This window comes from Neltuma alba, unplaced genomic scaffold, assembly GCF_004799145.2.
Source record: "Neltuma alba isolate B1F8T4 unplaced genomic scaffold, ASM479914v2 tig00010726_pilon, whole genome shotgun sequence".
Classification (NCBI taxonomy): domain Eukaryota; kingdom Viridiplantae; phylum Streptophyta; class Magnoliopsida; order Fabales; family Fabaceae; genus Neltuma; species Neltuma alba.
In genome coordinates this window covers 119,199-145,829 of record NW_021635555.1, presented here as the reverse complement: position 1 = coordinate 145,829, position 26,631 = coordinate 119,199, and the positions used below count along the sequence as shown (strand labels likewise).

At 37.7% G+C, this 26,631-nt stretch overlaps 3 protein-coding genes across 3 annotated transcripts; 2 read left to right on the top strand and 1 right to left on the bottom strand.

The window, feature by feature from the left end:
- The first annotated feature begins 2,815 nt into the window (after nucleotides 1-2,815).
- LOC114758532 (uncharacterized) lies at nucleotides 2,816-7,803 on the top strand. Its single transcript, XM_028947585.1, has 6 exons — nucleotides 2,816-4,047; nucleotides 6,489-6,689; nucleotides 6,770-7,383; nucleotides 7,474-7,555; nucleotides 7,634-7,698; nucleotides 7,797-7,803. Exons 1-6 carry the CDS (start codon nucleotides 3,193-3,195, stop codon nucleotides 7,801-7,803), a joined length of 1,824 nt encoding a protein of 607 aa, XP_028803418.1. The 5' UTR covers nucleotides 2,816-3,192.
- On the top strand, nucleotides 7,764-8,700 carry LOC114758530 (uncharacterized). The gene is made up of 3 exons (XM_028947583.1): nucleotides 7,764-8,041; nucleotides 8,230-8,339; nucleotides 8,429-8,700. Exons 1-3 carry the CDS (start codon nucleotides 7,868-7,870, stop codon nucleotides 8,643-8,645), a joined length of 501 nt encoding a protein of 166 aa, XP_028803416.1. The 5' UTR covers nucleotides 7,764-7,867; the 3' UTR covers nucleotides 8,646-8,700.
- Nucleotides 8,701-9,658: 958 nt separating this feature from the next.
- On the bottom strand, nucleotides 9,659-12,865 carry LOC114758531 (uncharacterized). Its single transcript, XM_028947584.1, has 4 exons — nucleotides 12,822-12,865; nucleotides 11,695-12,069; nucleotides 11,373-11,576; nucleotides 9,659-11,282 (listed from the first exon to the last, which is right to left on the bottom strand). The coding sequence occupies exons 2-4, from the start codon at nucleotides 12,054-12,056 to the stop codon at nucleotides 9,659-9,661; spliced, it is 2,190 nt and encodes a 729-aa protein (XP_028803417.1). The 5' UTR covers nucleotides 12,057-12,069; nucleotides 12,822-12,865.
- Nucleotides 12,866-26,631: the final 13,766 nt, after the last annotated feature.

Below are 26,631 nucleotides of genomic sequence, written 5' to 3'. Positions count from 1 at the left end.
AAATGAATTTTTGGAGGTCCAAAAATATGATTGAAAATTAGATAAGAATTTTAGCCGATACAACAAAATCAGGTAAAAAAATGTTTAGAGATGAAAGGTAATATTCCTTCCTTCTTTCTCAAGCCCATTGGACATTATTTTGGGCCAAAAATGAATAGTAAATTTGTGGCCCAAGTGGTCCACATGACTATAGAATAAAACAATGCAAATTTACACATGATTTTATGTAAATCATAATCACACATGGGACACTTGGCTTCATCAAGTTTTCAGCAACTTAGGAAGGGGACACAAAGAAGGAAGAGAAGGCTGAAATTATGTCTATAAATACCCCTTTCTCATACCTTTAATTTTGGACATTTTGCCACCTTAAAGGAAGAAGGTTTTGTTGTAAAAAAATTAAGTTTGGAGAGCTAAGGACACATTGAAATTGGTCAAGAATTATCAAGCAAGAATCAAGGATTAATCAAGGTATGTTGAAGCTTTTATTTGACTATGTTTCTAACTAGTTTCAAGTGGATTTTGGTGTCACATCCCAATTTTTAGGCCTAGGAGCCCTAGGAGTAGCCCAAAATAGGTAGGCTACTAAGCCCTTCGAAGCAGAAGTTCTAAAAATGAGAAAAGAATTCAAAGCAGTTTCAGGGACTAAACTGCAAAGTAAGAAAGTTACTAGGAGGCAAATGTGTAAGTAATGTTGATGTTTCAAGAGAGTTTCAAGGGTTCAGAAAGAGAAAAGAGGTTAGATATAGGTCAAAGGTTAAGTCAAAAGCCTCAAAAAGATATTTTATGAGGTTAAGTTCAAGCAGAGACTAAATCATAATTTTAGAAAGTTATAACCAATAAGAGTAAAAATGAAAAGTATACAAAAAATTTCAAGAAAATCTCAGAAAATAGGAAATAATATTCTAAGATTCTTTTGTCAAGAGAAATAACAAAAATACCCCTGAGGCAACTTAAATAAAATTTATAAGATTATGACTCAGTAAAAAATACACCAATTGAGGTAATTATTTGAGATAGTAAGTGATCTAAAAAAGGTATGTAAAAATGAGGTTAGGAAGCTTAAGGGCTATGTTAATTTATAAAATTAGTCTCACCTCTAGAAGATTAGCAGAATGGCTGGAATAATATGTGGTTGAATGATGTTTGAGTGGCTATGGTTTTAACTTGACAAGTTTTGCAACAAGGAGATGAAAGTTGACTTATTTAAGGGTAAAGTTTAACCATACGAAACTTTGAGCAAATTAGGGGGTTTGGTTTTAAAACTTAACAGTCTAATAGATCATATTTTTAGCTTTAAAATGAGTGGAATTTCATGAAATTTGAAGTTTTGTACAAAAGGTTATACCTTTTAAAGTTGGGTATAAATTCTGAAAAATTGGAAAAATTGCCAAATGAACAATACATCTTACCATTGAAACTGGGTACACATGAGCTGGATTCAAACTCTGAATATATTTTTCCATTAAATATCTCACTACAAGCTTCAAGTAAGACTTGAAACCATATCATTTGATTTTTTTGAAATTAGTTATGATTTTTCAAAGTTTAGAAGAATTAGGGTTACAATAAATATTAACCCAAGAAATTAAATTTAAAAATTCAAGTTTCTTCAACTTAACAACTTGAGAAATAGTTACAAATACTCCCACTTGATGTAAAATTAGGTAAAGAAAGTAAGGTGTGACAAACCAAATCAGGGACCAGCCTGTCATTTTAAAAATATTTGGTCATATTGAACAGAGCAAGAAAGTGTACCCAGAATTCTAGAAAATTTCTAAAAAAATTTTGAAAAATAAAACAAAGGGTACAGAATAGTATTTAAGGTCTGAAAAATAGAAAAATTATGACAATAATTTATTGGGAAAATTACTGTAGAGTCCCACAGAAGACAATTTACTACCAGAAGGTCCCATGAAATCCCCAAATTCCTTATAAGTCCCCAGGGACCTTATAGCAAAAAATTTGAAACTTGCAATTACTTTCTTGCCCTTTTGATTAGAGAAAGTAACCGAAGCACACTCAAAATCGTTTCGGTTTTCATCTTCTCGAAATCGGCCGCGCGCTCACACTCCGTCGCCCGCTCACACTCCGTCGCCCGTCGTTGGTGCTTTATCCTTGTGTGCTCCGACAGGTTCAATCTCCGGCGAGGTCTGTTAGTTTCTGGTTGGTACATTGTCGGTCGCTGCTCCGCATTCGGTCACTCTCTGGTCCAACGCCTTCAATCCCCTGCGCGGTCCATCGGTGTCGGGTCTGCACGCCGTCAGTCTGTCGTCCGCAGTCCGTCGGTCTCTCGTCCGCCCGCCGTCGCCGTCTTCTCCGACGCATTGAACGGTTTCAATCTCCAGCACGGTCCGGCCGACTCTGGTCAGCACTCCATCCCTCTCTGGTCCGCACTCAGTTGCCGTCTGCTCCGACGCCGTGAACTCTCTGGTACAGTCCGGTGGTCTCTCTCGGTTAGAATATTTGACAATTTCAAGCTTCTTGGTCATATTTTGAAAAATGTTTGGTTTGGAATGTTTGAACATTTGAATTGTTGATTGTTCGTAAAAGCTGCTCGATGACCTGAAGTGGTTTGGAATGTTCGGTTGTTTCGTGTGTTTATATATGGAACCAGTGATAACCGTGACTTGTATTTTCACTGTGATATTAGAAATGTGAAGTATGTGGATATTACAATGATCTGACATGCGAATCAAAGTTAGGGGCAAAAGTTGGGGCTGGTTGGTACTAAGTTATATTAGAGATCAGTTTGAAGAACACTGGTTAAAATTGAAAAATTTGATTTGGTAGAGCTTTTTAAATGCAGCAATCAGTTATTGTTAATATTGCTGAATTAAAAGGGAGAACTTTATGTAATTGATTTGTTCGGCAATAAAATAATAAAGGTTTTGTTTGGCTTTTTATGGTGGGCTCCATGGTGGAATGTTAATTTGGCCATAAGGTCAGAAAGGGAATTGCTTGTTGGATATAGCACCTATTGGCTCTATACTATAACCAATGAAGGGAAATTCATTCTGGTGGATTGATTTGTGATCCATATTATTTACTGCCGTTCATTGCTTTCTGTCATCCAAAGGGATATATTTTGATTTTGTTGATTAGTGAATAATTTGGTGGTGTTGAAGATACTTACTATTTTAAAATATATGTTGATGACAGTAATTTTTTTCCTTTTTGCAGTCGAACAAAATGACTAAAAAGAGTAAGAGTAAAGATGGACAAAGGGCTAGGAATTTCTCCGGATACATATTATTCACTGAAGAGTTTTATGAGCAGAACAAGAAGAAGTTTAAGTCTTTTGAAGAGGGCACTAACTCTGTGAAAAAGGCTTGGGGGAACTTAACAGAAGAGGAGAAAGAACAATATGGTGAAAGGGCTAAAGAAATGAGAGTCCCACCAAAAGGGAAGAATTATATTGTTCCCTTTCACACACGCTGTGCTCCGGGACAATTTATGGAAGTCTGCAAGCAATTAAAGAAAAGTAAAGATAAGATGGAAAGACTGAAAAGAATTGGTTTTGATAAATTGGTTGACATATGCTGCTCACAGATCTATAGAGATTTTTGTGGTGAATTGATCCGTGTGTTTGACCCTGTAAGTAGGCAAATTTCAATTCGAGGGAAGACGCATTTAGTGGGGCCCGAAGATGTAAATGAATTGATGGGTCTACCATTTAAGGGGGAAGATATTAAAATAAATGTGGAGAATGAAGATGAAACGTTCAAGAAATTAAGGAGTGACTACGGGAAAGTGCCATACAAAACAATAGGAACATGGTTGATTGAAGGAAAAGAGGAAGAAAAGTTTGAATTCCTTTTTGTTATGTATGCACTAGGAGTCCTCTTGTGTCCTGGCTCTAGTGTATGGGTGAGTGATAAAGTGTTGAAAGTCATGGTGGTGACAAAGGATAGTTTAGGACACTATGATTGGAGCAGCTTAGTTTTGAAAGAATTCTGCAACTCAATTGCAGAGTTCAAGAAAGGAAAGAAGAAAGGAAAAGCTGATGGGACGAAAAATGTGGGAGGTTGCATGTACTTCCTAATGGTAAGTGTGGGTATGATTCATTTACTTTGATGTTAGTTTATTGTCAATGTGCTGTGTAGGTTGTGATTGGTTGCTCTGTATGTTGTTATTTACTACTCTGTTGTCAATGTGCTGTGTAGGTTGTTATTTACTACGCTGTCAACTGCTTATGTATAGGTTGTGATTTGCTGGTGTCAAGGTTGTTATAGTACTGTGTGCAGGTTGTTAATGGATTGTGTTGGTTTGTCACCTGGTTATGTATAGGTTGTAATTGCCTTCTGTTCGTGTTGTCATTCGGTTTATCGTGGGTTGTCAATGGCTGCTGTGCATGTTGTGAATGACACAAATGTAGGTTGTGACTGTATGGTGTGGAGGTTGTTATTTTCCTGTGTTCAGGTTGTCATTAGGATGTGTTGGTTTGTCACCTGGTTATGTATAGGTTGTAATTGCAGGCTGTTCGTGTTGTCATTCCGTTGAGTATGGGTTGTCACTGGATGCTGTACATGTTGTGAATGGCGCAAATGTATGTTGTGACAGGGTTATGTGTAGGTTGTGATTGGTCACTGTGTATGTTGTTATTTACTACTCTATGCCGTCAGTTGGAGAAATGTACGCTGTGAACTGGTTATGGATATGTTGTGACTGGCTGGTGTAGAGGTTGTTATTTTCCTGTGTTCAGGTTGTCATTGGGCTGTGTTGGTTTGTCACCTGGTTATGTATAGGTTGTAATTGCAGTCTGTTCGTGTTGTCATTCTGTTGAGTATGGGTTGTCACTGGATGCTGTACATGTTGTGAATGGCGCAAATGTATGTTGTGACAGGGTTATGTGTAGGTTGTGATTGGTCACTGTGTATGTTGTTATTTACTACTCTATGTCGTCAGTTGGGAAATGTACGCTGTGAACTGGTTATGTATATGTTGTGAGTGGATGGTGTGAAGGTTGTTATTGACCTGTGTGCAGGTTGTCATTGGGCTGTGTTGGTTTGTCACCTGGTTATGTATAGGTTGTAATTGCAGTCTGTTCGTGTTGTCATTATGTTGAGTATGGGTTGTCACTGGATGCTGTACATGTTGTGAATGGCGCAAATGTATGTTGTGACAGGGTTATGTGTAGGTTGTGATTGGTCACTGTGTATGTTGTTATTTACTACTCTATGTCGTCAGTTGGGGAAATGTACGCTGTGAACTGGTTATGTATATGTTGTGAGTGGATGGTGTGGAGGTTGTTATTGTCCTGTGTGCAGGTTGTCATTGGGATGTGTTGGTTTGTCACCTGGTTATGTATAGGTTGTAATTGCAGTCTGTTCGTGTTGTCATTCTGTTGAGTATGGGTTGTCACTGGATGCTGTACATGTTGTGAATGGCGCAAATGTATGTTGTGACAGGCTTATGTGTAGGTTGTGATTGGTCACTGTGTATGTTGTTATTTACTACTCTATGTCGTCAGTTGGGAAATGTACGCTGTGAACTGGTTATGTATATGTTGTGAGTGGATGGTGTGGAGGTTGTTATTGTCCTGTGTGCAGGTTGTCATTAGGATGTGTTGGTTTGTCACCTGGTTATGTATAGGTTGTAATTGCAGTCTGTTCGTGTTGTCATTCTGTTGAGTATGGGTTGTCACTGGATGCTGTACATGTTGTGAATGGCGCAAATGTATGTTGTGACAGGGTTATGTGTAGGTTGTGATTGGTCACTGTGTATGTTGTTATTTACTACTCTATGTCGTCAGTTGGGGAAATGTACGCTGTGAACTGGTTATGTATATGTTGTGACTGGATGGTGTGGAGGTTGTTATTGTCCTGTGTGCAGGTTGTCATTGGGATGTGTTGGTTTGTCACCTGGTTATGTATAGGTTGTAATTGCAGTCTGTTCGTGTTGTCATTCTGTTGAGTATGGGTTGTCACTGGATGCTGTACATGTTGTGAATGGCGCAAATGTATGTTGTGACAGGGTTATGTGTAGGTTGTGATTGGTCACTGTGTATGTTGTTATTTACTACTCTATGTCGTCAGTTGGGAAATGTACGCTGTGAACTGGTTATGGATATGTTGTGACTGGCTGGTGTGGAGGTTGTTATTGACCTGTGTGCAGGTTGTCATTGGGATGTGTTGGTTTGTCACCTGGTTATGTATAGGTTGTAATTGCAGTCTGTTCGTGTTGTCATTCTGTTGAGTATGGGTTGTCACTGGATGCTGTACATGTTGTGAATGGCGCAAATGTATGTTGTGACAGGCTTATGTGTAGGTTGTGATTGGTCACTGTGTATGTTGTTATTGGGCAGTGTGTAGGTTGTGATTGGTCACTGTGTAAGTTGTTATTGGGCAGTGTGTAGGTTGTGATTGGTCACTGTGTATGTTGTTATTGGGCAGTGTGTAGGTTGTGATTTTCCGCTGTTTATGTTGTCAGTGGCCTGTTTGGATGATGTTGTTGTATATCTAAGTTATCATTAACTTCACATGCAGATTTATTGCCTACAACACTTTCCTCTCGGAAAAGAAAAGGCGGCAAAAAATGAAAATGCCATTACTTATTGGGATGAGGAAAAAGTGAAGGCAAGAGTGAAATCAGAAAAGAATAGCGACAGAGGCATACTGCATGGCGTTCCGAGTGTCGGTGGGGCTTCAACAAGTGCATCCAACACAGGAATAAAGCTAACCCACCCTGTAAGTAAATCATGTGAAGCTTATTTTGGTGCTGTGTAGAATTTGGAGTAATGATAACTTTCATTACTGTTGTTTTGCAGGAAATCAAGAGAACGTATGAAAGGTTGATGACCATGGTTGAAGGGTTGGTGTCGACAATTGGAGAAGAGTTGGTTTCCCTGCAGTTGAGGTTGACGGATGAGATTGACAAGGAAGATGTGGTGGAAGCAGTAAGTAGCGAAGATGACAAAGAGAAGGCAACTGAAGATGAAGAAACCGGTGAAGAAGGTAAAGGAAGCCCAAAAGATTCAATTCTGTCACAAGAGGAACAACAGAGTGAACCAGAAGGAGATGATAAAGAAGAGGGCAAAAGTGCTTCGCGTGAAGAAGAGAGTCAATCTCAACCTGAGGAGAAAGGAGAAGGGAGTCACTCTGGATCAGAGGATGATGGAGAAGAAAAAACACAAGACAAGTCTAGTGATGCAGCAGCAGAAGAGGATAAGGGTGTAGGCGATGAAATGGAGGAAAAGGATGAAATGGACCAGCAAGCACAAGGGCAAATGGATGTAAGAAGATCAACACGGGTGAGAAGCCGTGCAATCAAATCTCCCTGGTTAGAGGAGGTGAAAAAAGGCCGTGGCAAGAGAAAAGCTGACGAGAAAGAGGAATTATTCCAGATGTGCACGAGAAGATGTGATCAAGATGAAGGTGCCAAGTAAGTGTTGGGACTGATTGTAATTGGGACAACTGATTGACAACAATTTTACACATACAACCCTTGTGCTCATTGTTCCTTTTGCTGCAGGTACATTGTAGAGATGTATGGGTACTTCTTGACACGTGCTGAGCTTTGCTGCCTACAAGACAGGAAATGGATGAACGACAGGGTAAGACAGTTGTTTATATAGATAGAGAACTGCGAATGTCATTATGATCATGACTAACTGTTTGTATGTGTGATATAGTTCATGTCTATGGTGGCGAGAACCTTGGTGGGAGATGAAAAAGAGAACCACAGTCGTGTCAGTAGGCATATTTTTTCACCCGAGTTAATGCAAACAATGGCCGCTAATCCTCTTAGGTGGAGCCTGGAAAAACATGAACATGAAATCTTACCGGAGCACATAGGATATAACATTGGAGACTGTGACTTCATATTTGGCCCCACCCTTTTCAATTACCATTGGTTCTGTTACGTGATGGATGTAAGAACCATGCGTTTCTATGCCCTTGACTCGTTGGTGGACAATTTGACGATGTTGAGATTACAAAGAGAGGAAGAAGAAGCAATGAAAACAGGGAAGAAACCACAAAGGAAGCAAGGGAAGAAGAGAGGACAGATAGATCCTAAGCAATTCATGGCGAGAGGGATTGTATGCACAACTTTACATTCATTCTATAACTTGTTAATGCGTTATGGTTGCTTGTCTGCTTAACTGTCCTGGTTGTTAATGCCTGCTGATTACTTGTCATTGGCTACAGCGAAGGTTGTTAATGCTTCCTGATAACTTGTCATTCACAACTGTCAAACTTGTTTCTTCTGTTTGTCCCTTTTTTGCAGAGAGATTGTTTCTGCCAAGTGCTTCGTGTGCTGAAGCCATCACTGTTTGCGGAGGAGGACAAGATTGACGAGGAAGTCACATGGGCAAAAGTTCATGTGCAATCTGACACGTGAGTTATTTTTCAGCACAACAAGTACTTGTGTCTCAACTTTTGGGAGCTAATGTTCATTCACTAAAGTACTTGTTTTTCCTTTGTAGGGACTCTTGTGGGGTGCATGTGTTGAGCTGGTTACAAACATGGGACGGCACTGAGTATGGTGATGACGGCTACACAATGCCTAAGTACTCCCCTGAAGAAATCCATGACTTGAAGGTTGGATGCTTGTGGTGGCTCGTGACTCATCGGAACAACCTGCATGGCGATGAAGTGCTGTCTTTGCTGCGAGGAAACCCCCAAAGCAAGAGGAAGAAATAAATGACAAGCATATATTGTATTTACATTTATTTATTTGACAGCATAGTGACATCTGAACGTCAAGTTCACATTTTATTCTTTTCTTTGAGCATGTATGAATCCTGGATGTTAAGATATGTTAATGTGTTTTGATATCCTTTACTGGTTATCAAGTTTTTGTAAAGGCATTCATGTGTTTTCATCATGGCCACAAATGCAGACTGAATAAGACTGGATAAACAAATGGTACCCACGGTGACATGATAGGCATATATCAGAGTCCTCTCTGCCACATCTGTTTACAACCTCAACAGGGGTTGTTCACAACCTCAAAAGGGATTGTTGACAACCCGAACAGAATTGGTTAACAACTCACTCGGGGTATAACACAGCTGTTAACTTAATTATATTATGAGCACATATAACGACCTTAATAGCAAAAATTGGGAGCATTTTAAAGTCATTAACAGCTTTAAAAGAACCAAATCATATTACAGCAGATTTTTATTCCAGCAATTCATTTACAACCTCAACAGGGATTGTTGACAACCCGAACAGAATTGGTTAACAACCTTCGCATTGCCCCTGACAACTGACGCTGGGGATACCACAACCTCCACATGAGATCTAATTCTAACCAAATCATATCATATTATGACTTTAACACAGCTCGAATGTCTTAAGAAATCACTGAACACTGGAAGTAGGAGAAATTGTCACTTTATATCAGTAACATAATTGAGACTGCTAATGACAACCTGCATGGCGTCTGATAACAAGTCCATTACAACCTATTCACCAGTACATCAAAAATACAGAAATGATGTTATATCAGATTACAACCAGGTGTCATTTACCACTTGATATATATATGTACAACATAACTACACCAAATTTACAACCTATTCAAAAAAGCATACGTGTTGCATGTGTGGATAATGACGGACAACTTGAGGTGTAGGTTATGACATTTACAAAAAAAATGCTGTCACAAGCATTCACAAAACGAAATATCAACAAGCCACCAGCAAAGCTCAACTTGGATTGGGGTTCTGGCAAGTCTTCACAGTGTGGCCTGGCTCATGGCATCTTCCACAGTGGTAAAGTTTTTTACTTTGAAATTGAGATTCAATCCTTCTTTTCTTTGGCCTCCCTGAGGGTCTTTTAGTGATTGGTGGCTGTAAAAATGTTCCCGTCATCATCTGCGTAACGGTGAGAGCTTCGGGACGAGGACAATCATGTGTCGCAATTGGCCTCATACTACTTGCATATATCTTCTCTTGGGCTGACAGCTTATAGCAATCATCTACAAATTCATAAACACTACCATGAAGTAGCTTTATCGCTGCACAGGCATGAGCACAAGGTACTCCGCTCATTTGCCATGCTAAACAAGTGCATTTCTGAGCTGTGAGATCAACAGTGACACAAATTATTCCAGTAGGAGATGTAGTATCAACTTGAACTCGGTTATCTCCATAATATACAGTATGCATATTCTCCGCTCTTGCTACTTTTTCTTGCAACTTGGACTCAATATTTGGCCCAACGCCATTTGTCCAATTTTCCATTGCCATTTTGCTTGCAACCATCTTCTTGGCTAATTTCTCCATATGCTCATGTATGAGAACTGACACATTGTGCTTCCTCTCCTTCAAAATCCAGGCATTAAACGACTCCGCAACATTAGTGGTGATGTTATCCCATCGCTTAAACGGGAATTTGCTTAAAGCCCACCGATCTACATCTCCTTGAGTGTCAACCCAATCAGCCAATTGTGGACAGAATGATCTAAGTTTCCCCATTGCAGCAACATATTCATCCTCAATCCTTGCATAGGCGATTCCATCCAGCATTTTCAATGCAACGTCCTTTGAAGTACCTGAAACTCGTCCCCTGCCTCGGTTAATTTTTAAATAATGTGCACTAAAATTTTCTTTCACATGCCTATAACAAAAAGCATGTCTCTCGCCACCAAATATTGTTCGCACAGCACCTATAATGGCATTATTCCGATCTGAAACTATCGTTGTCTCCACTGATCTTGTGATGTCTTTGATGTTCTGGAGAAACCAAGCCCAATCATCATATGTCTCCCCACTAACTATAGCATATGCTAATGGAAATAGTTCATTGTCTGCATCATATGCATTAGCTGAAATCAATGTCCCCCTGTAAGGACCACTTAGATGACAGCCGTCTATATAAAGTATATGTCGACACCCTTCTAAAAATCCATTAATTGAGCATCCATAAGCAATGAACACCCTCTGAAATCTGTTACTATCCAACCCTTCCCATCGAGCACTTGTGTTTGGATCAGTTTCAATGAGCCTTTCACAAATCCAGGGAATCGCCATGTATGAATCCTGTGCACGACCATGTATTTCCCTCAATGCTCTTTCTCTACCCCTGTATGCTTGACTATAATTCAGTCGCACCCCATATTCTCTATACAGATCTCTTCTAATTTCATTAGCATTCTTGTCTATATTACACCTCAAAGAATCTATCATGATTGATGATGTTAAGTTTGACCCTCTAGAGTGAGATACAACCAAGCTGTCCTGTGCATAATGCACATGCTCACTTCTTAAGGTTCTAATTATTAACAACTCAGAATCTTGTCTTTGTCCCATTGAGTATGCACCCATATACCACGGGCCTCCCTCCGCCATACACTTCACAATGATCTTTTGTTGATTGTTCTTCACAAACTTGTATGAAAACTTCACAGCAATACTGTACCTATACAGTGCTTGCCTAAGAGCCACTGCATTAGGAAAAATCTGTCCTTCTCCGATAACCAAACCCTTCCACTTTGTTGAATTCATTTCCGGAATTGGGGTTGGCATCATTTCTGAACCACATGGCAACAATAGTGGGTCTTCACTAACCACATTAGGTGGAGACATGGACAATGTATCTGAACCTCCGAACAAGTCTTCCATCCTACATAACAGAACAGGTCAAGGGGTCGTTAATGACAACCTTCGATCACTATAATAACAACTTATGCACAACAGTTGACAATAGCTAATATTACTTCGAAATTTAAATAACAACTTACACATGTTGCTCTTCTATTACAACATCCCTTGTTAGTTGTGAATTTTGATCTCCATTTTCTCCTATATATACATGACCACTGTCGCCATTGAAGTTAATCAAATGTTCTACTCCTTCATCATCTACAAGGTCCACAAATGTACACTCATCAAAGGTTACTGTGAATTTCATAACCATTCCATTACTTTCTTTTCCCACAATTGATGCCACCATTGTTCTAAATTCTCCATATGATGTCCCTTCCTTTATCATTCTTGTTCTCACACCACCTCCAACATACTGCGTTTCACCTTCTACACCATTAATAAATTGTCCTCCTATATGGAGGTAGCAAAACAATTGCTTTGCACTGGAAGTTGCCATCCTGGATATCAACCTGCCACAATCACTTGTTAATAACAAGTCATACAGTTATGTTAACAACCTTCGATGTACCCATTAACAACACATTTAACCATCGCATTTGAGGGGTTACAATAATAAATATCTGTCATTTTCCACTCATTTCCATCAGCAACACAGCATCATTGACCGAAAAACAGAGCATCATTCACCGAAAAACAGAGCATTGCTTTCTAACCATAGCCACACATAGTAAAACCACACCTAACATGATTAAAACCACATATGACTAAAATGAGCCTCCCTTGATATTTCTAGAGAGCTGAATCACATGCTTAATACCAACGTATAAACACCCAATCAACTTTTCAGACCAGCATTAAAGCTGCGACTGGTTGTTAATAACAAGTCATACAGTTATGTTAACAACCTTCGATGTACCCATTAACAACACATTTAACCATCGCATTTGAGGGGTTACAATAATAAATATCTGTTATTTTCCACTCATCTTCATCAGCAACACAGCATCAGTGACCGAAAAACAGAGCCTCATTCACCGAAAAACAGAGCATTGCTTTCTAACCCTAGCCACACATAGTAAAACCACACCTAACATGATTAAAACCACATATGACTAAAATGAGCCTCCCTTAATATTTCTAGTGAGTTGAATCACATCTTTAATACCCACATATCAACACACAATCAACTTTTCAGACCAACATTAAACTTGACACTGGTTGTGTACAGAAGAAGAGAAATGTTGTTAATGATGAGACGTACCAAGAAGATGAAGAAATAATGTCGCTTGCCTGCGATGGAGTACCAGCGCATAACTCCCTTCTTTCTTTCAGAAGCTTCTCTTCCTTGTGCATGCATAACAAACAACCGCACTAAATGAAGCCAATCAGCGTCTCTCCCTCTTTTCTTTCCTTTATCAATGACTGAGGGCAAGTACGTAATATCACAACTCAAATTATTTACCCAGAGGTCCCTGGGGACTTATGAGGAATTTGGGGATTTCATGGGACCTTCTGGTAGTAAATTGTCTTCTGTGGGACTCTACAGGGAATTTGCTGTATTTCTACAGAAAATTCCCTAATTTATTTGGATATTTGCTGTATTTTCTTGAAATTTTGGTTAATTAAGAAAAAACTGGCTAAATTGAATTATTCAAAAAATATAGGGGCCTCAATAATTTATGATAAAAATTAATAAAATTATTTGAGATGTTATTATGAATTTTAAAATTATTTCCAACCTCTAGAAATATAGAGGTTAGCTTTAAATTATTTAAAGTTAGAATTATATCAGTAAAAGGTGAATTTTAGGAAAAATTTAATTAAAGGGGTTATAGGGCAAAATAAAACTTGAGAAAATTAGCGGAACCTCTTCTTATTAATGGAAGCTATTGAAATAATAAAATAATTTTTTGGAGACAGTGGATTTAACAGGATCCAAAAAAGTTTAACTGATATCATGAGATTATACAGTGTAATAACCACAAGCTGGGTGTGGCCAAATTTCCCTCTATTTTTCTGACCTAAATAGCACCATTTGAGGGAGGGGACCTAAGCCAAATAATATAATTTGTTAAAGGATAGAATTGGAAGATTGGAATTATGAATAAAAATGAGTATTTTTACACATGGGTGCTTTTGTGTCTCTTGAGGTGGCATCTTCATTCAATTTAGAAGACACCTAAGGAGGCATGTGGCATGTTGTGAAGGGAAAAAGAGAGAGATAGAGCCATGTGTATACAGGTAAAAATCAATGGTAAAACAAGTTACCACATAACAAAGGTTTAAGACAAGTTTATATATACTATCTCCTTTCCTCTTGAGTCATTTTTTTGATCATCTCAAGGTTTAGGAGAGTAGAACACTTCGGCCAAGAGGGAGAGAAGAAGGAGGAGAGAAAGAACAAGGCAAATTAAGGTGATTTCAAGTCTTTAATCAAGGTAAAAGCATGATTATCCTCTCTAGTGCATGATTTTTTTTATAGATTGATGTCTAAAGTTCAAGGGGTGAAACAAGGGACTCAAGTCGTAACTTCATATCTCCAGGTCGTGACCTAATTTCACAGAAGTCACCCTCTTGGATTGCTTGGATTGAAGTCGCGACTTGATGACCTTCAGGTCGCAATTTAATTTGACAGAGGCCACCTTCTTCACAAACTTGGTCTAGAGTCACGACTTGAGAATCCTCAGGTCACGACCTCATGTCACAAAGGCTCATATCCTCAGATTTTATTCCATTCTCAGCACTCACCACTTCTTGAAAATCTACATCATTAACTAACAAACTCCATCCAAGGCCAATATCAGTTGTAAACGCAGAAATGGAATCAAAATTTAATGGGAAAGAAAAGTCTTGAGAAATAAAAAGTATGCTATCGATTTCTAGAGAATCAATGCATGGCACCTCATATCCACAAGGACTAGAAAATGAATAAACAGAAGAGAGGGAATTGAAGTATTCATCATATGCACTCAAAGATGAGTCAAGCTCATAAGATTCATGTGATGATGTAGTAGAAGAATCAATCAATTTAGGTGAACTCATGTCATAACTATCATGCATATACAGCTCATGCTCATCCCTAGCTTGCTCAACAGCTAAATCAATGGCATTTAAACCCATGAATGCGGAATTATCAAAAGGATAACGCATATCTTTATTCATATTAAAAGTCACAACATGATCCCCTACCTCTATTATTATACAGCTGTGTTTCATGCTTATGATAGTCTTAGAGGTTTATAGGAAAGGTCTTCCCAGAATCAAAGTGCTCTCATTTGCAAGTTCATTCGACATATTTAAAATATAGAAATCAGCAGGGAATACGAGGTCCTTAACTTGAACTAGAATGTCCTCGATTATGCCCTTAGGATACCTAATAGACCGATTTGCCAGTTGGAGCACTATATTTGTGTCTTTAATCCCATTAATCCCTAATGCCAAATAAACCAACCAAGGCATGACATTTATAGTAGCTCCTAAATCTAGCAATGCTCCCTTGACATGAACCTTTCCTATGGTACAGGGGATAGTGTAAGATCCAGGATCTTGGCACTTAACAGGTAGTTCGGCCTTGAATAAGGATGACACATTAGCACTCACCTGAATTCTCTCAGGGGGCCTAAATCTTTACTTGTCATTACATAGTTCCTTTAGTAATTTAAAGTATTTAGGATTCCCTCTTAAGAACTGAATTATCGGCACATTAATTTCCAGCTTGTTAAACAATGTGTAAGCATCAGTAGCCAACTCAACATCAATCTTTTTCTTACCAGAGAAATAGGCTTTAGGAAAAGGAAGGTTTTTAGCACATACCTCCTTACCTACTGGCTTAGAGGCTCTTTAGTTTCTGGTCTCTGGCTTGTCCTTCTTTTGCTTGCCTTTGTGAGCCAAGCTCTCTACAGTGCTCTCATCTTCTGGCACAACTTCTTGAGATGCTTCTTCTTGTGCTTGAGTTGACTTCTCTTCTGGTTCAGTGTGTGCTCTTTCCTTCATCATGAACTCTTCTTCTTTGGAACTCTCAGACTTACCAAAGCCTCATTGGGGAAAGTGGACGACTCTCTACCTCTTGTTCAGAATCATCTTTGTCTACCTTTTCACTTTCAAAGTGAACCTTTTTACCGCTTCTTAGAGTTATGGTGTTAAGGCCCTTTGGATTGATCACTGTATTGGAGGGAATGCTACCTCCACTTTTGGCTTGTATGTCATTGACCGCATTAGACAATTGGGTCAAATGACTGGTGATATCAGTGTTCTTTAAAGTGAGCTCCTCCAGTTTCTTATGAACATCTGAGTTATCTTTCTGTATCTATTGTAATATGGTGGTTATGGAGACAAACTTGTCATCACTCTCCTTCATTCACTCCTTTATGTTTGTCATTTGAGCAGCCATGCTCTTTAAAAGTTGAGAAGTGTCATCCCCTCTTAGCGATGGTTGAGATACCATAGTCTGTTGTGGAGTTATCACCACTGCTCTTAAAGGATCTTGAAATGTGCTTGAGGAGGCCCCAGGATTGTGGAACTGATTGCCTTGGAACTAGTTTGGTCTATTTACTCCCCCACCCTATTTGAAATTTGGATGATCTCTCCAACCGGGGTTATAGGTGTTTGAGTAGGGGTCCCTTTTCTGATATTGCCTCTCTCTTCCTTGGTACATGGCATTCGCTTCTTCAACTAGCCCAGGGCAATTTGAGGTAGTATGCATTGGTGAATGACAAACTTCACAACTTGTAGGTACTAGGGCAAGAGAGTGAGTTTTGTTGGAGTGAAGGCTTTCAATCGTATTTACAAGTTTAGACATGTCTTGGGCTAGCTTTAGCAAGAAGGGGTCTCTTTTAGATTTGGGGTCCCTTGAATCCCTTGAGCTCACATGTTGTCTATTAAGAGCAAAGGTCCTTATTAACTCCCATGCAGCCCATGATTCCATATTTTCCACAGACCTGTTTGCAGCAGCCTCTAAAACTTATGCATCATATGTTGACAACCCATTATAGAAATAGTGTACCAAGTGCTCTTCATGAATCTGATGGTTGGGGCACTGGGTAAGCATCTCTTGAAATCTGCTCTAAAATTCAAAGAATGTCTCGAATGGCTCTTGCTTAGCTGCTGAAATTTCCTTATGAGCGGCTGAAATCTTTATGGAGGGAAGTATTTATCCAAGAATGCTTTCTTCAAACTGGTCCACGATTCATAGGCATTGTCCATGTAGAGTGGTAGGTTCATGTACCATTCTTTAGCTTTGCCTTCCAAAGATAAGTGAAAAACCTTCCACATAACATCATCAATACTGGCTCCCACTGGCTTCATGGACAAGCATTGCATATAAAGAGTCCAGAGGTGCAAGTATGGGTTTTCTCCTACAAGACCATGGAACTTAGGTAATGAGTGGATCAATTAACCTTTAATTTCAAAATCTGCATTAAAAGTAGGAAAAACACTAGGCATAGGTTCAAAGTTCCCATCAAATTGAGTTAGTTCCTTAATGGTTCTACCCCTAGGTTGTTCATTAATCCTATTCTGGCTATTATTTTCTCCTTGCCCCTCATTACCACCATTATTAGGTCTATTATGGTTACCATTCCCATTCCCACCATTTGGACTATGAGGAGGTACTTCAGCCATAATTTCTTCTTCTACTTCCTCACTCTTACTAGATGAATGGGGTAGGTCTTGTAAAATAAGTGGCCTACGAGATTTTGTATGTCTACCTCGCCTGCATCTACGTGCTCTAGGCATGCACAATTACTTAAAAATTCAAGTACAAATAGAGTTCAAGAAAGAGATAAGTTCAAAATGTCACACTGATGAAGCCTTGTCGTTAGGGGCTCTCAAAAATACTAGAATTAAGCTTAGAAGTGCAGTGGCTCAACCCTAGGTCGATTCACAAGGAGGCTTGTTGTTCAAGAGTTTTGTTAATTAAATGCCTTCACAAATTATTAACAGTGGAAGTGATCTAATTGTATCTAATTGATTTAACTATCTATTCTACTTTTTATATTGATTTTCTGGTTTATGAAGATGTAGATGGCAGAAACAGAGGTTTAAGCGAAATGATATTCTTCCTAAGAGTGGTGACCAGACCTTCACAGACTAAAAAGATAATGGGGTTAAGAGTTACTTGCAGTCGGTATAATGATGCAAATATCAATCAGATAAATTGAAAATTCCCAAGATAGAATCAACCGATATCTACCATATATCATTCAGCCAAATCGAAATCTCAGTCAAACTAGACCTAAGAATCCAATCTAACCTACTTATACTCAAGGAATACACCGTCAATACATCCAAATTGTAATCTGAATACATTATATCTTGCAGAAACAATTCAATCTCAGCCTAAAATCATAGTCAAACGTACAACTAGACAATCAACCATGAACATAAACTGAAGATAAACTCCCCTGTCAGCATAGAGGCTCTGGTTCGGTCACACCTCTTAGGAAGGTGGAAGTTCAGCTGCTCATGGCGTCTTGAGTTGCTTCACTAAGCTTTAATCCAGATTCAGCCGTGGTAGACGCTTCAGGAAGAAGATGAAAATGATGGTGAGATGCGGATGAGATGGAGAGAGCTGAGACGGAGAGAGAGCGTGTGGGAGAAGAATCGTGATCCCCTCACAATTCTCATTCTTTCCATTTGTAACTAATGCCCTCAATATGGTTAGGATCTGCGCCTTTCAGGATGGAGCTCCAAGATCCGGTCATCTACTTCCTCCTCCAGCTTTGTTCGATCATTTCTGGTTTAAATTGCTTATATGTGTCATCCGCCGCGGCGCCTTACCAATACGGTGCCATTTGGATTATTGAATCTGAGCTACATGTAAATGCCAATCTGCCGTGGCGCCTTTGTCTATCCGCCGCGGCGCCTTTGACAGAGAGTAACTTTGGGAATCCACCGCGGCTCTTTCCAAATCCACCGTGGCGCCTCAGACAGAACTGAAACTCCCTGAAATTCACACCAAAGCAGGGATCAAAAGTACACACATACAAAATCATATAAAAACATGTAAAAACACCTGCAAAACCTCACAATTCCTCTCACCAATTCTTATGCACAATGGAAGCTAATTATGCCCAAAGTATGTAAATATAGATGGCAAAAGCATGTGTTTAGGGCTAGAAATGTGTGCAAATAATGAGACTTATCACACACCTTACTATTATATTAACTTAGGTTCCTTTCAAAACCATTTTAGACCATATTGGATAGTCTTGGGCTCACTTTTATCTTAAAAACGCTAAATTTCGGATTTTTACTGTTCATCGTGTAAAAATCCAGTTTTTCTGGCCCAATTTAAAAAATTCATAACTTATTCCACAAAAATCCAAATGGGGTGATTCAAAATTATATTTAAATATCTTTAAGTCCTCTTTCATGAAAAAATAATCTCATGATCCAATTCCTTATGAAAAAGTATCAGGTTTTTGTGAAATGCAACACTGTCTATTTGCCAAAAACCTTTTTTCCCAGATTATGACCTTTAACTTTGAAAAATCATTTAAATTCGTATACTTGGCCATTTTTAACTTATTAGCTATCAAATTGAAGCTCAGAATGTTATCTATAATCATGCCAAAATTCGTAATTAAACGCATTCTGGAGCATAACCAAAAAGTCATGTGAACATGGCAGTGTCAGTGTGCTTACAGCACTGTTAGCTTAATATATACATAACCAAAAAGGGTCCACGAATTTTATGGCAAGACACCATACTTTAGTCTCCAATCTGTAGCTTGCTTATAGGGTTTCAGGCCTTAAAATGTTAGATTATATTTGGGGGATGAGATTTTAAGAAATCCCGTAGCAAGATCAATCAACCAAACATTAACATGCATCATTATAAAGCATTTCAACATTAGCTATCATAGGAGAATTAATCTTTTATAAATAGGCAACCTCAACATGCAAGGCCATGGTAGCAAATGCAAGGAGCAACCATATCACATCATCATAGTTCAATCATATAATAGCAAGCATACATGCCATAAATAACAATGCAAAGTTAACATTAATGGCTAATTAGATCCCACTACCTTGATCCAACGCTTTTTGTTTTTCTTGTTGTTCCTTCTTGCTTCCACAAGTGCCAAACCCTAACATGGCAATCCATAAAAAGGGAAGCAGGAATCATCAACCATTCCTCATAAAATCAATAACATAACTCAAGTAACTCCTAAACCCCTTAAAGCTTTCATCTTTGTTCTTGAATTTTTAGAGTTGGTTTCCATAAACCCTAAAAATTCCCTCTTGACTCAACCCTACATGATTTTTCATGTAGATTCTAAATATCTACTTGGATTTAACAAAATAAACTTTCCTCTTTCAGTTTCAGCTTGGCCGAACCCTTAGGGTTCATTACCCAAAAATTGCAACTTTGATTCTATGGCTTCCAACCCTTGTTCTTTAGGTTTACCCTACAACATTTTTCATTTTGAACACAATGGAAGCCTCAAAACTTCGAAAAACACATCCTATGGTTCAGATATTGCTTTGGCCAAAATGGATCTCAAGCAACACAACCAAGAAAACACTTCAAAATCAACCTACAACCACTTGTAATCACTATGATCTACTATACTTTGAAGTGTTCTAGCAAGATCTAACAACCAAACTCCCTTTCCTTTTTATTATTCAGTTTGGCCAACCATTAGAAAGAGAGGGGACAGATTTTTCAACCATAAAAGAGAAGGAAAACAAGGCAAGAACATATCTAGAACTAAGAACTCATCTTGAATCCTTGATTGAATGACCAAAGTTGATAGCTTTTCCTTGGTTCTCCTTCAAAACCTTCTCTTTTCTCTCTTCCTCTCACTTGGCCAAAACTTTGATCAGAAAAGTGGGGAGGATGAGCTCATTAATGCTCACAAAATATCCCATCTACCCACATTAATGAGAAGCCAAGTGTCAAGTGCCTACTTAGTCTTACATTTTCCCTTTTAATTAACTTAATGACAATTGAAATTAATTTCAAAAGTCAAGATCCTCTCCATTGGTAGGTTGACACTTGGAAAGCTCTAATTACCATCCATTAAAGGCTTGACAAGTGGCAACTTGTGGGCCAAGCAAAGTGCAAGACTCTACTTCTTGCTTTATCGGTGCACTTTTACTCTGGGTTTAACTTCTTTTCTATAATTACAGTACTCTGGCCTCTGTAATTATTTTCTGTTAGATCCATAAATTATTCTCCTCATTTTTATCTTCCCAAATTGCCCTCTTGGTCTCAAAATTAATTTCCCAATAATTAAATAAAATGAAAAACTAATTTCCTTCTCTTTAGTGATTTTTCCACTTTTCAGAGGAATTGGGAAAAATCTTGGACACTTGAGGGTCATATTTTAATTCCATAATCTCTTATAATTCCTTGGGATATCATAGGAATTTTCTTGGGATTTTTATTCTTCTTAAAATATTTATTTGGAATTTTCCAAATAAAGACCTTAAACTAGCTTAAATTGCCCTTAAATTCTTTTGTAATTTCTCTAAGGGAAAATTGGTCATAAAATCAATTTTATAATCCCATATAATTCTCAAGGAATATTGTCCTTATTTTTCCTTAATTTTCTGAGACTCAGAATTATTTTTCCATAATTATTGTTGACTAATTTTCCTTAATTAGTCAAACTTTTCATAATTGGCTTGAAAAATTATAATAATTATTTTCCACCAAAATTCTTCTATTTCTCCTTGTCATTTTTGGCCTTTAAATATTTAGGGATATTCTTATTCCTAATTGCCATATTACTGGATGTGACACAAAACCATGTATTTACTAAGTGTGTAGTTCAAAATTGAGGCAAACTCAATGATTTCAAATAATGCTTAGTGAGTTTGAGGTGTATAAAGTGCTATACTCTCTCAAAGTATGTGCATAAAGCAAAGTTATGCAAAAAAAGTAAGTTTGGACACTTAGGAAAATTTTCAGTGGAAAACCAAATCAGGTTACGACTTGGGTAATCCAGGTCGTGACTTCAATGAACAGAAAGCAACCTTGAAAGAAGAGGGAGTTGAGGTCGCGACTTGTAAAATTCCAGGTTGCGACTGAAATAGATCGAGAGCAACACTGGAAAACAGAAGGCTAAGGTCGCGACAAGCTACAAGTCAGGTAGCGACTCAATCACTTAGGTCGCTACTCCAAATATGAGGTCACGACACAAAGTCACAGAGAGTTATTTTTGCAAAATCTTTGAAAAAAATCACTAAGTACTTCAACCAGATGCTGAACAACTATGCACAGAGTTCAAAATTTCAAGCAATTGGCTAAAACACTCAGGATCAAGCTAGAATAAAATGCAAAATGTTATGCAAGAATGCAAATGCAAATGTATAGAAAAACAAGATATTTGGTTCTATTTCTCAAAATTTTTGATGCTATGAAATGCAAGATTTAAGTTCAAAAACTAAAACTCTACAAAAATCGACCTAAATCACAATGGTGAGGAAAACCAATTACTAGGGAACTAATTCAATAGCTCCCCAGCAACAGCGCCATTGACGAAGCCCGGACTGTCACCTTTCGGATCATCAAGAAAGTGAGTTGCACCAAAAAAAAATACAGTATAGGATGCAACTAATCGTTCTTCTCGAGGAGCTTGTTATTGGAAATCTTAGTCTAAGTTGGTTTTCAAAAACATTGTAAATTTGAGTGAGTAAAAAAGGGGTTTTAGTTGTTTTAAAGGTGGTGCAACAAATGTAAAGTGTAGAAAGTTAACTATTTTTGGTATTTTAAATGAATGAAGAAACATTTTGGATTAAAAGGGAATTATGGTTAAACAGTCTCTTGATGATGAAAACTCAGCTATCATTGCTCTTTAGAATGATTGGGAGTTTTAGAAAACCTCTAAGTCTGAAGAAAACCCCAAGTAATCACTTGAGTCTAATGTCTTAATCAATGAAAACTCACTTTAATCAAAGTTAATTAACATCTCTTAAGACACTGCTAAAAACCACTTAGAGTGTAGATGAACGGATGATGCAAATGCCCTCTGAATGTCAATCGACAAAACACAGAATACCAAGCATGCATATTAATCACAATAATCACTAAAAATCAAATTGAACACAAGGATTCAAACTAGAATATTAGACAGATTAATCAACATTAACATCATCCAATCCAAATACAATAGAATAGTCTAAACACCAGATTTACAATCATAAACCAAGTTTGATACAAGTGCAGAAAGTTCCTAAATCTAGAAATATTCAACACAGTATTAAACAAAGGTTTAGACTATAGAAAAACTCCCCGATTAGGTCATTGAGCTCAAGCTTCGTTCTCCATCACCAAAAGGCTATGGGATTTAGCATCTCATGCCTTCAAACCAATCGCAATTGCTCCAAGAATGAACAGCCATGGTTAAAGCTAAAAATAAAGTTGGAAAAATGGAGAAGAAGGGTGTTGGAGTGGTTTGATTGGTCTAGTAATGCAGAAAATAAATGAAGAGATGAAAAGAAATAGAAGGTTTGGGTGTAGGATCAATAGAGACTTCAAAGAAGATGATGGCGGCTCAACGTTGTGCAAATTTATAGAATGGAAGAGTCTCTTTCGTGGTGGCTGCCCCCCTTAGGTATAGAAACTCAAAAACCTATTCTAAAACACACAACTTCACTTTGCGCACTCAGGTCGCGACCTCAAGAATGTAAGGTCGCGACTCAGGAGGGTCAGGTTGCGACCTGATAAGTTTCATGTCACGACTTGGGAAGATAGAGAGCTTTTATTTTAACTTAGGTCCAAAATGCGTAGTTTCACTAAGAGGCATCCAAGTCGCAACCTCAGGAGTCTATGTCACAACCTGGGGAGGAAGAACACTCCCAACTCTTGTGTTTTGGTCCTTATAACATTTTGGCTCTATCCATGCTCCATCATGGTTCTTAGGTCCTTCTCCAATTGCTTGAAAATCACAACAAAGAGCTTTGTAAAGACCAACTGATTACAGATCAAGGCAATTAAAATTAAGAAAAGAAAAATGACCCTTTTTACCCCTTAAATAGCAAAATGCAATGCATGACTCAATGTAATCAAATGGATGTAAATGCACGCATAATGAGAGTAAAATTGTTGCAAAACATTAGAAAACACTTGAGAAAACCATATAAAGATTGGGTTCTATCAGCAGTCAAATAGGATCATTTTCTTCTCAAGACATTTAACTTGTTTTCATTATATGGGAATTAGAATTAGTTCCTATTTATCTACTTTTATCCATGTGGGGTGGAAAGAAACGTTTATGTTCAGCTACAAAGTTTATTTTGTATACTACAAGAAGTTATTTTTCATCTCGTGATTGTAGGATGAATTGGAAAAATTTTCGGTTTGTTCATAAGTGAGTTTTTTCAACTCGCATGAGTTGTTGGTTTATGGGTCGAATGGGATGATTGTTCTGCATTTAAGTCTTTTGATTTCTATTCTATTTGAAAGTATTGCTTATTTTTGGTTCATGGAAGCTTAATGTGGGCTTTATACAAGACTGCTTGCTATATGTTAATACCTAAAAGTATAACTAGTTAGATTAAAATTGCCTTGCTGGCTATATGCAAGGATTTAATAACAATTAGTGTAAAAAAGAAGTCATTTGGGTCATATGTTTTCTATTTTTGCCATAGATTCTTTGCTTTTGTAATTGAAATTAACTTGAGGGCCTTATATTTTATATTTTTCCAAATTATTGAATGTTAGTTAATTCAGATGTTGTTATTGAAATTGCCTTACTATTGTTTTCCTGTTTAATGCTTTATTTTAAGTCAAATAGAGGACATAAATCCTAGAAAATGCTTAATTTTAAGCCATTATACTGTCAATTTTTTTCCACATAGAATAGCACATTAGTAGTAGTAGAATATTTTTCAAATTGAAGTCAAAGTAAATTTTTATTGAATTACTAGTTGTTAACAAGTAGAATTAAAGAGGGATAAATGTGATCAATAGTGCATCATGTATTGACTTCCTATTTTTATTTAATTCTCATAGTATCTTTGAGTCACTGATCACATTTTTCTCTAAATGATTCATCTTAGTTAGGGACCATAAGCAAGGAATGGATGTCCGCTAATCGTCTACCAAAGGAATATTGGGATGGGGTAGAAGATTTTATTAAGTTTATGGTTAAGCACACCGATGATTGTAATAGGATTATTTGCCCCTGTCTTAAGTGTTACCTTTTGAAGTAGGTTTTGCTATATGATTATGAGAGCCACTTAATTATCAATGGAATTGATCAAACTTATAAGTGCTGGACAAAGCACGGAGAGACAAGAGACGTGAGTAATAGTAGTCAAGGGCATAGTGAAAGCTGTGGATCGTTTAATTTTAACACAAGTACATGTGAAGATGATCATCTTAAGGATATGACCAATGTGATTGAATGTGAACTTGACGATTGTCCTAAAATGTTTGATAGATTGAAGTGTGATGTTGAGACACCCCTATCTGAAGGTTGTGCTGACTTTACAAAATTGTCTGCAGTGTTGAAACTGTATAATTTGAAGCAAAAAATGGGTAGAGTGACACAAGCTTCATAGAACTACTTTTACTTGTTAAGCAAATGCTTTCAAAAGAAAACGAGCTTCCAAGAAAAATGTATGATGCAAAGCAAGTGTTGCGCTCTGTCAGCTTTAGCTATGAGAAGATACATGCTTGTCCCAGTGATTGCATTTTGTTTAGGAACAAGTATAAGTCACTAACTGAGTGTCCTAAGTGTAATGTGTCGTGCTACCAAGAGAATGGGAAGAGCCTAAAGAAGGCATTATGTATTTTCCCATTATGCCAAGATTTAGGCGCTTCTATAGTAATGTAGAAGATGCAAGAAATTTAAGGTGGCATGAAGATGAAAGGATTAAAGATGGCACACTTCAACATCTTGCTGGTTCTCTAGAATGGAAGAAGTTTGATATTGAGTATTTTGGGAAAGAAGATAGAAATCTACGCCTTGTATTAGCCACTGACAGGTGAACCCGTATGGGATGTAAAGCAGCACCTATAGTACATGGCTAGTGATTTTGTTTATATATAACTTTCCTCCATGGCTATGCATGAAACGCAAGTATTCAATGATGTCTGTGATAATCTCTAAGCCAAAGCAACTGGGAAATAACATAGATATATATCTAGCTCCATTAATTGAAGACTTGAAAGTATTATGGGAGAATGGAGTTGATATATATGATGCATATAAGGAAGAAATATTCAAGTTAAGAGCTATGTTGTTTGGCACAATTTAAGACTTCCTTGTGTATGATAATCTCTCAGGGTATAGCATTAAAGGGCAACTTGGTTGTCCCATTTGTGAAGAGAGCACAAATTCCATAAGGTTGAAGCATAGAATGAAAAATTCATATATGGGACATTGTATATGGTTGCATTGTGATCATCCTTATCGGCAATTTAAAAAATATTTCAATAGGAATTCAGAAGAAGGTAAGGCACCTACATTATTGACTAGGGAGGATGTATTTCAAAAGATGAAGGATATAAATTGTGAATTTGGAAAACCTTTTGCAAGGCATGTTGGGAGAAGTGGGTGGAAGAAGAGGTCTATTTTCTTTATTTTACCGTATTGGATAACCCTGAATATGAGACATTTTCTTGACGCTATACATATTAAGAAAAACGAATGTGAAACTCTGTTTGGCATATTACTCCATATTTCCGGGCAGACTAAAGATGGCATAAATACAGGGCTAGACATGGTTGAGATGGGGATAAGGGAGGAATTGGCACCAGAGGATAAGGGAACTCATACATTTCTTTGTCCAGTAGCTCACATGCTTTCTAAAAAAGAGAAAAGTATCTTTTATGAGTTTCTTGCTGCAGTAAAAGTGCCGGAAGATTATTCTTCTAACATTAGTAACCTTGTTTCAATGAAGGATTGGAAGTTAAAAGGTTTAAAATCTCATGACTGTCATGTGCTGATGGAAAACTTTATTCTAGTGGCAATACGGGCTATTTTACCTGATAAGGTGTGAGTTACGATCATGAAGTTATGTTTCTTCTTTAAGTCTCTTTGTAGCAAAGTGACTAATCCCAGTAAATTGCCAAGATTGCAAACCCGAATCATAATTATGTTATGTGAACTTGA